Genomic DNA, 9,133 nt, shown 5'->3' with positions numbered 1-9,133 from the left:
ACTATTTGTAATACAATTTTTTCTGTTCAATTAATCTACTTTATATGTGACATCGATCTTTTATCTGAAGATGATCATAGCTTTAGAAAAAGATTATTAAGTGATTGCTTCAACTAACTAGATTAATATAAGCATAGATTCATATATATTACTATCTGGCTAAAAAAATAAATAGATAATAAAATGGCCAATATCTAAGCATGAATTCGAACGGAAAAATATAAATAAATCTATCGCTTCAAAGTTCAAACGTGGTAATATGATGAGACCTTTGTTGTGTTGGTAAGCAGAGGCTTTAGAATTTTGGTCGTTCAAGTTCAACTCCCTTTATATATTCACGTGTAAGTTCTTCTCCAATTTTAACCTTATTTTTTTGTAGTAAAAGTTAAAATTTGAACTTCCTAACTATTAAAAATTACAAACAGTAAAAGTAAATCTGAAGCTTTTGGGCAAAACTGAAAAGACGAGGAAATTTCCATGTAATGGTAGGGAAAGAGAGGGAGATTCTTGAAATCTCTGTTGATGGCGGAAATCAACGACGAGATCATGCAAAAGAAATAACTTTATTAATCTTAGCTAGAGTATGCATTAAAACAGTTTATGAATGAAACCCTAGTTCATGCCATAAAATAAAAAGAAATAAAAAAGCAAGAAAAGAGTTGTTTTCCTTTTTAATTCCCTACATATTAAACCCTACAGAGCTACGCTTGCCTAGGCGCTTTGACAAGTTATGCACGACCAAAGTGTTCAGTATTTGGTTGAGCTGATGATTTCATGTCAGGTTCCAAGGAGCTAATGTTAATCCCTTGTTGTTCTCTCTGCGAAAAACCACCACTAATGTTTCCAACCATTCCTCCAACGCCTAGAAAATCCAAGGTCAATTTATCAGTCCCGCCTATGCCTGCGGCGAGATTTTGATGCAACTTTGCCTCGTTAACGTTGCAAAAGTTAGCATTACTGCTTTGCGATTCTAGTGTCAACCCACTTCCATTGAACCCTCCGAAGTTGTTATCTTGCCCATGGCTTGGGCCGCCGTCGAAAATGGAAGAGTTACCATTTGCTGCAAGTGAGTTCATTAATCCTTGCAGATTGCTATCATCCTCCATATGTGATCGTAGGGTTTCACTTCCATTGCCACCCTCGAAATTACTGCCGAAGTTAGGGGAGAAAACAGGTCTGTCGGATTTAGTCGCACCTGATAATGAGCTTCCTAATCCCCTTAGCAAAGTGGAAGTAGTGTTGTTGCTTGTAGTTGAACCTATTTGAGCAGCTTTTTGAAGCAATGCAGTGGCCGACATATGTGGAGAGATGTTCTCATGTTGCATTGAAGTGGTATAAAGAGAGGACATTCCTGAACCAACCTGATCTCCCATGTTAGAAGGGAACAATGCGGGCCCTTGACCGCCACCTATTTCACTGGTACTTATGCTGCTTGTAGCACTGGTATTGGAAAAGAAGCCTAAATTGAAAAAATTGGCTGAAGTGGGGGAATTGTTAGTACTTCCTTGAAGGTCAGGAAGTTGCATAAGCCCATGCAATGGTTTGTTGGGATATGATCCGTGCCCATGGTGAGATTGATGGTCTTGATGAAAGCCTTGGTTTGCAGCCTCAGCCATGAAGAACATAGACGATGGCATGTTCTGTAATGAAGAATGGTTTGATGGAGATATAAGGTGATCGAACTTTACCGCTCCAGATGTACTTCCCAACCTCAACAGATTACTCGACGGTTGAACTTGATTCTGGTCTTGCAGTGGCGGAATTTGAGAACGGACATGGGATAACCCTAAACTCATGTGATGATTATCTCCAAATAGGTGATGACTGCCCATTGTGCTTAAGTTGGTAGGGTGTCTAGCACTCTCTTGAGCCAGTGCATCGCAAAAGGCCCGGTGAGTAATAAAACTATCACGTCTGCAGTAATAGTAAAGATAGAAGATAATTTTTAGTTAGCTTTGATCAATAAGGCCCAAAGTTAAAAGGGGATTAATGTCTAGCCATTTGAGAAACGAAACTAGCCTCATTGTAGCTAACAAATGCTTGGGGATGGGGGACCTTTACATTGAAGATCATGTGTGACCATTTGCACTAACTTCCAATATTTTAATTGAAAACAGAGAGAGAGAGAGAGAGAGAGAGAGAGAGAGAGAGAAGGATATGGCGGGTACCTAGAAACAAGAAATCACAAGAAAAATAAATAATACGACAATATATAGACTTCCATTTTATTGAAGTAATGGTGCTGTTTAAGGTGGAAAATAAAGCTGAACAAGTAAAACAAAATGCGAGGTGAATTCATGAAGAGAAAATTTAAGTTTCCTAAGAAAAATAAGAAGGGACAAAAATTCTTGGTTTAACCTGAAAATGATGAATGAATTCAAAGTTGAATTTCCATATTGAGGAATGGGTGTTTAATAAATGAAGTGGGGGAATCATTTCCTGGTTGATAAAAATCCAGATATCTAATAGAAACCTATTAATTCCTGGGACTGATGTCTGCCATAAGTGGAAGAAAACCCTGAACAGTAGTCAATCATTCATGCAATTAAAAGAATATTTTTCCATAACCGTGAAAAGCTTTTAATGTAAATGACAAAAACGTTTTCAGTACCCTAATGCTAGCTAGCTTAATCGATGTTGACTTTCAAAATGACTGGTAAAATAAAGCACACACATTCAATCGATCCACGAGCTGCTCAGTAAGGGAGAGAAGAGAAGAGACCCACAGGCCAAAAACCTAATATCTTTGTAAGTATTTTTTTTACGGTGGGCAAAAACCAAGGACTTAGCAGCAAAGGGCAAAGGGGAAGATCAAAACCAAGGCGGTAAACATACGTACAGAAAACTCACATGAGCTTCCTTCCTGATAACGTTAATGATTAATTACCTTGAGAAAAGAGTGCCACAATCACATCTGTACTCTCTAGTGCCGCAAGTCTTTGAATGAGCTTTCCAATCCGATTGCACGGCATACCTCTTGGAACACTTCTCACACTTCCATTTCTTCTCACCATGTTTTCTTGAGTAATGCTTTTTGATGCCAGTGAGGTCGCCAAGTGCCTTAGAAGGGTCATGGTGAACGCATGTGGGTTCTGGGCAAAGATAAACTTTCCTCTTCACTTCTTTTGTTGTCTTTTGTCTTAGCTTCCAAGGCAGATTGTGTCCTCTTCTGTGGAGTTGTAAATTTTGCTCCCTTTGGAACCCTTTGTTGCATACCTCACAAATGAACCTGTTTGTTGCCATTAGAGTCTTGGGAGATAGTGCTATCACTTCCGCATCTGGATCTATTGAGAAATGACAAACAACAAATCATTAGAAAAATAGGGGATGAAAAACAATATATATATTCAAGGCTTAATCGAGGTAGTGAAAGAATAATCATCTGAGAACTGTCAAGATTGAATCATGATGAAAACTGACAATTTTTTAGATTAGGGTTCATTGAGAGGTAATATTCATATTTTTGAATAAAAAAGAAAGAAAGGAGTGAACAAGGACAATAACATAAACGCTCTTTCTCTATTGACTTGACTCATTGGATACATGAGCTAAAATGCATTAGGGAAAAAAGAAAACAAACAAACAAACCATAACATTTTTTTTCTGCTCAGCAAACAGACCATAATCAGATGTATGTAAAGAGAAACTTGCATGATGTTCCAGGGTGATTTCTCTTTCTCTTCTGAGGTGCAGTGGTTGGAGCAGTTGACGAAGTGGGTGTAGCGATGGATGATTGTTCTTGCATCATCTGGTTTTGATTTTCTTCCCTGGTTCCAAAAAAAGGTTTGGACGATGAGGCGGCGGCCATCTTCAAAGCTTATTAATTTTATTAGCTTGCTTGCTATCGTTTCTAGTTTCTTGTGGTTAGCCAAGCTGCTATTTCTTTCAGTTCTTCTTCTGGGTCCTTCAATACCAGCAAAACCAGAATTCAGAAATCACACAAAATTACCATAAACATAAAAGATTTCAGCTTTTTCTCCTATGGTTTAACCAAAGCAAAACTAAAATATAGGGCTTCTTGCTCCCTATAGAGTTTTACCTCCCTTAACTTCTTTGAAAATCTTTTCAATCCAATAAGAAACAACAAGGCGAAAAAAAAAAGAAAAGAAAAGAAAAACTTAGAGTAAAAACCCAACAAAATACCAAGAAGAAAGTATATAAGGAGAAAGAGAAAGAATCAAAAGCTATCCCATATGCATAAACAAATACATACATAAGGTCATCCCATATGAATAGTAAAAGTAGGATCTCTCTTTCTCGATACTTTGTGGTCTAGTTCGTAGTAGTAGTATCAAGTTTCCTTTTTTTAACCTCCAAAATAATCTTTTCAAGTAGAAAAAGAAATGAAAGTAAATTGAGGGGATCGATCGAAAAGGTGGGTTATTTGTGTCACTGTTGAAGCAGCTAAAATTTATGTCGTGATTCGTGATGCGGGGCGATACGTTGGGGGGCCACCGATCGAGCTGTAAGCCTTACCTTTTGAGCGCCCATCTCTCCTTCTCTTATTTCGTATCTTCTTACATAGCATCAAGACAAGCCTCCCTTTCGTCATTCCTTCCCTTCTCTTACATGTTCTCTCAATATCTTTTTATTTTTTAAAATTATTTTCACCCTTTTTTATGTATATTTTGTGTACCCTTTTCAATAATTTTCTTTTCTATATTTTTTTTTGGACGGTGAAAAGTGTATACTTTGTTATTGTGTCAATTTTGTTCTAGTTTTAAATTTTCTATGTTTTCTTTTAAAATTATTTTAAACTCATTCATGCCACATGAGTCTAAATATTAATGAAGATTATCATATGGTATCCGAATAAAATTGTTACATTATATATTTCGTATTTTATCCAAAAGAGTATTTTGTATTGCCTTGCTAATGAATTTCAAATAAATTCATGAGTTAGTTCTTGATATATTAGTAAATGTTTTTAAAAAAAATTATGAGCAGTTAAAAATTATCATATGTTATATTTATTTAAATATTTATTCTTTATTTTCTATTATACTTTATAACTTTTTTGTTATGAGTTTACTTTTAATTAGTGTGACAAATATTTTATTTAAATTTAATAAATAATAAATTAAGAAATTCAATTTAACTTTTAAAGGAGCGTACACTATAAATACAATTGCAAATAACATATATCTAAATAATTATAATTAAATAAAATAAGCACAAAATACTACAACAAATTAAGTTTTTAGCGGTGTTTTTAGTGGTGTTTGGATCGAAAGCGCAGCAAATGTTAAACTTTTAACGGTGATTGTATTGAAAAACACCACAAATATATACCATTAGTGGCACTAACCAAAAAACACCACAATAAGTCACTATACAGTGGCGTTTGTGGAAATAGCGTTGCAAATAGTACATATTTAGCGGCATTTTATACTACATGCTGCAAAGATACACCAAATGAGAGCAGCGTTACCGGTCTTTTTTCATAAACGCTACAAAGAGTAAAGCAATAGTGATGTTTTTACATAAACACCGCGAAAAGTTAAAAATGATGGCAGCGTTTATGAGAAAAACGCTGCTAAAGGTAAAACAATAGCGGCGTTTTGCCCATAAACGCCGCGAATATATTTTAATTTTTATTGAAACGACACTGCTTTGATGGCTGACTCCCCAACCCTTATTCCCCCAAATCCCAAACTTAATTTTTTCCCCAATTCCCTAACTTAATTTTTTCTTTTGTCCAGTGATTTGTCTGCTGCATCACCATTAACAGTGCATTTTCAATTGATCTCCGTCTTCTTCGTCAACATTGCTCTGTCCACTGCAAAAGGATTTTCGATCCAAACTTGCTTAAAAAGAAAGTACATTCTACTTTTCTGTATTTTTTTATAGGAGAAAATTCTCCTCAGAAAATGTTTGGATTGTAATTCTCATGGCATTCATTTTTTATGTAGCTAAATGATAAGGAGCTTGCAAAAAAGTTGTATAAGAAGTATAGTGCGGTAGCTGATACTTTTCTCTTCATTCTCTTCAAGTTTCTAATTCTATGTTTCAGATTGGTCGGAATGCTTATTATCTGTCCTATCATATTTCAACAGATCCATGGGCGAATCCATGAGCGAAAAATACGTTCTTGGCAAATGATATGTGTTTTGTCATAATTTGTTGATGATGATATAGTTGGAGAAGTCACACAGTGCTTGCAAATAGCTGTTTATGTAAGTAACTGTTGCTTCTTTTAGAAAATCTAATTGTTCTTTCTTAACTTATTGTAGTTCGCTTAAGTTTCATAATATGGTAAGTTTGATAAGTTGTTTAGGAGAGAATAACAAGTAATTTTTTGGTTTTGATAGAAATTTCATGAAAACCTATCTCAAATGTTTTTCCTTTTCCTAAATGCCTACTCTATGTTCGTGTATGTAATGTTTAGTTTACTTTATACTTCCAAAACACTGAATGCTTATATTTGGTGTCGACAGAGGTTATTTTTAGGTGGTTCCATAAATCAGGTAGTGTTAGCATAGTAATTTTCTTATTTTGTTGCATATCCCTGGTAAATGTACTTGTTGTATGGTGCACTTTGTAGATTAATTCATTGGTTGCCATTGCTAGTTAGTAGAAACTGATAATATTGAATGGTCTTTAATTAATTATTTTGACTTTGGATTGTGTAACATATCTCCACTAATTTTTGGTCATATCTCTTTTGCAGAAAAATAACTTACCTTCTGTTCGCCAATATTTGGAAACATTTGCAATTAATATTTACATGAAGTTTCCCTCTTTGGTAATGCACCGTCTTAAATTTATTTAGTAAATAAAGCTTAACATTCATGCATGAGATGTGTGAAGAAACACACATATTCCAACAGTCTACATGCATGAATTGTTAAATATGAATTTCAAGTGAGTGAAAGGAGCCCTGTCCAGAGCCCAGACACCAATAAAAAAGAGGCCTCTTTAGAAGTTCATTTCGCTTATGCATGGCATCATTTGCTAAAAAGGAAAAGGAAAACATGGTGATCTTATCAATCTCCACGACTGGTATCAATCATTCAAATCAATAGTTCTCTACCCAAATAGTAAAAGGAAACCAAGGTAGTCCCCATTACCAAAGAAAAGAAAAGGCATAAAAGAAGCAGAAAGCCAGAGTGAAGCTTCTCTGCAGTATCCTTTGCTGTACCATTCTTCTATATTTATTTTCAGTAAGTTGGTCTAGTATATTTCCTTTGCCATGCATTGCAGCTGGTTGAGAGATGCAGAGTTGCACTCTTGACTGATAAAAAAATTGCATTCAGTCATATTTAGGATATGTTTGATTGAATGGGGAAGTGGAAAGATGGAAAGAGTAGAGTGGAAAGATGGAAAGGTAATAAATTTTAAGCATGCATTATAAGAGAGAAAAGGAAGAAGAAAATATGAAAGATGACTATTTTTAATGCATATATCTTTCTAAATTGGAATTATAAGAGAGAAAATTACATAGATAAAAACTAAGTGTGCATATTTTATTTTTTGGAATTTTCATTTTCTTTAATATCTTTTTTTCAACTTTACTAAGCAATAGATGAAAAGAAAATTAGATAAATAAAATACGCACCTTATCAACCATGCAATGTTTGTAGCAAGGCTCTTTTACTGCCAGATGTATGTTGGACCATAATCTCTACTTATGAACTGTAATTTATGAAGTGTTTACTTGAAAGTTTGCATCTTTGTTTAGATCTATCCTTACTGCCTCTATTTATGTTTATGTATGTATTAGCAAGCGTTCTTCGTGTGTACATCTTTAAATTCCAACGCATGGTTATCTTCCACGGTCATTTTTGTCTTCTAGCCGTATTGATGTCCTACGACTCTTGGCCTTTGATTGACATGCTTGATCATAGGACCAGTTTTATTTGCCTTTGATGGTCTAGACAGCCTGTTATATCCCAACTCAAGCAGGTTTATTCATGGTGTTCCTGTTGGACCTGTAAGTGATCAGTTTGGAGGGTTGATTTTTAACTTTATCTATGTGTAAGGTATGAAGTTGCTTTGCGGCAGAGAGTTAGTGCTATAAGATATATATTTTGTTTAAATTTCTTTAGTGTTGGTTGATTCAAATTAGGAGACTGCTGCGTTTTGGGCTTGGTTCTATCTTTTAATCTCCTTCCAAACCCTAATAGGAATGGGTGATGATGAGCTGTTTGCATTTGGATGTCACACTGTACATCATAATTTTTATTTTCTTTATTTAGCTACGTGTTCTTTGTTGTTAACTACTCATTTTCAATTAATTTGTAATTTAGCTTCTAATTTGAAATCATTATCATTTTAATTTATGCATTACAGGATAAATCAGTCATTGTATATATACTAGACATAATCTAATTTTTGATACATAATATTTGTCTATGGAAATAATATAATTTTAAGAAAAAAGGCTTTCAAGTTAATAAAAATTAATAAATGTTTTTATCCCAAATATATATAACAAAATTTAAAAGATAGTCACTGTACATATATTAGGGTACGAGTTTTTTTATTTTACAACTAGGGTTAGAAAAATTATTTGCGGCCTTTAACTTGAAATTTTTGAGAGAGAAATTGTATATAAGTTTGTTGCACAAAGGCACTAAAGGTATCATTGTCTTAAATTTAAGTCAAACAATGATCGAACTTGAAATAAAACAATGTAGTAAAAGTGAATTTTGAATTCTTAAATTTAAGTCTTATTGGGGTTTATTCAAATTTTGTTCAATGATTAACTTGAAATCAATATCAATTAAGAACTTGATTATTATTATTTAAAGTATTTTCTCCGTTTTTATTAGTTCAGTTAAAGTATTTTCTCTGAACCTAGTCTTATGTAGATTCTAAAGTTGAAATATTTTTAAATTTAGCCACTTGGTATGCATGGATCAACTTTATACAATAGTATATTATCTTTATCAAAACTTGTTTTATGCGATTTTATTTTGGAGATGATGTTGACTATGCATCCCAAGTTAATAGTTGAGAAGCGTTCCGATCTGAGTGCGGCATCTCAGGTACATATGCAAGACTTAATTTCACTATGCCTTTACCAATTTGCAATTTTGCATATGCATCTAACTGCTTGGGATTCAATAAATTTAAATAACAAGAATTAATATATATTAATGTTAATTTATCTTATCATTATTTTCTTATT

At 33.9% G+C, this 9,133-nt stretch overlaps 1 protein-coding gene across 3 annotated transcripts; it reads right to left on the bottom strand.

Moving 5' to 3' along the window:
- Window positions 1-544: 544 nt before the first annotated feature.
- On the bottom strand, window positions 545-4,599 carry LOC108460546 (protein indeterminate-domain 5, chloroplastic-like). Of its 3 annotated transcripts, none has more exons than XM_053025648.1 (4): window positions 4,477-4,599; window positions 3,652-3,904; window positions 2,888-3,284; window positions 545-1,914 (listed from the first exon to the last, which is right to left on the bottom strand). In XM_053025648.1, the coding sequence occupies exons 2-4, from the start codon at window positions 3,806-3,808 to the stop codon at window positions 729-731; spliced, it is 1,740 nt and encodes a 579-aa protein (XP_052881608.1). In that variant the 5' UTR covers window positions 3,809-3,904; window positions 4,477-4,599; the 3' UTR covers window positions 545-728. The 3 variants fall into 3 exon arrangements, with proteins under 3 accessions (XP_052881608.1, XP_017615556.1, XP_017615557.1); XM_017760067.2 differs by lacking the exon at window positions 4,477-4,599 and adding an exon at window positions 4,040-4,465; XM_017760068.2 differs by lacking the exon at window positions 4,477-4,599 and adding an exon at window positions 4,214-4,464.
- Window positions 4,600-9,133: the final 4,534 nt, after the last annotated feature.

This window comes from Gossypium arboreum, chromosome 3 (assembly GCF_025698485.1).
Source record: "Gossypium arboreum isolate Shixiya-1 chromosome 3, ASM2569848v2, whole genome shotgun sequence".
In the NCBI taxonomy this organism is placed as follows: Eukaryota; Viridiplantae; Streptophyta; class Magnoliopsida; order Malvales; family Malvaceae; genus Gossypium; species Gossypium arboreum.
Note: the sequence above shows the minus strand (reverse complement) of the source record. Positions and strands in the feature narration are given on the sequence as shown.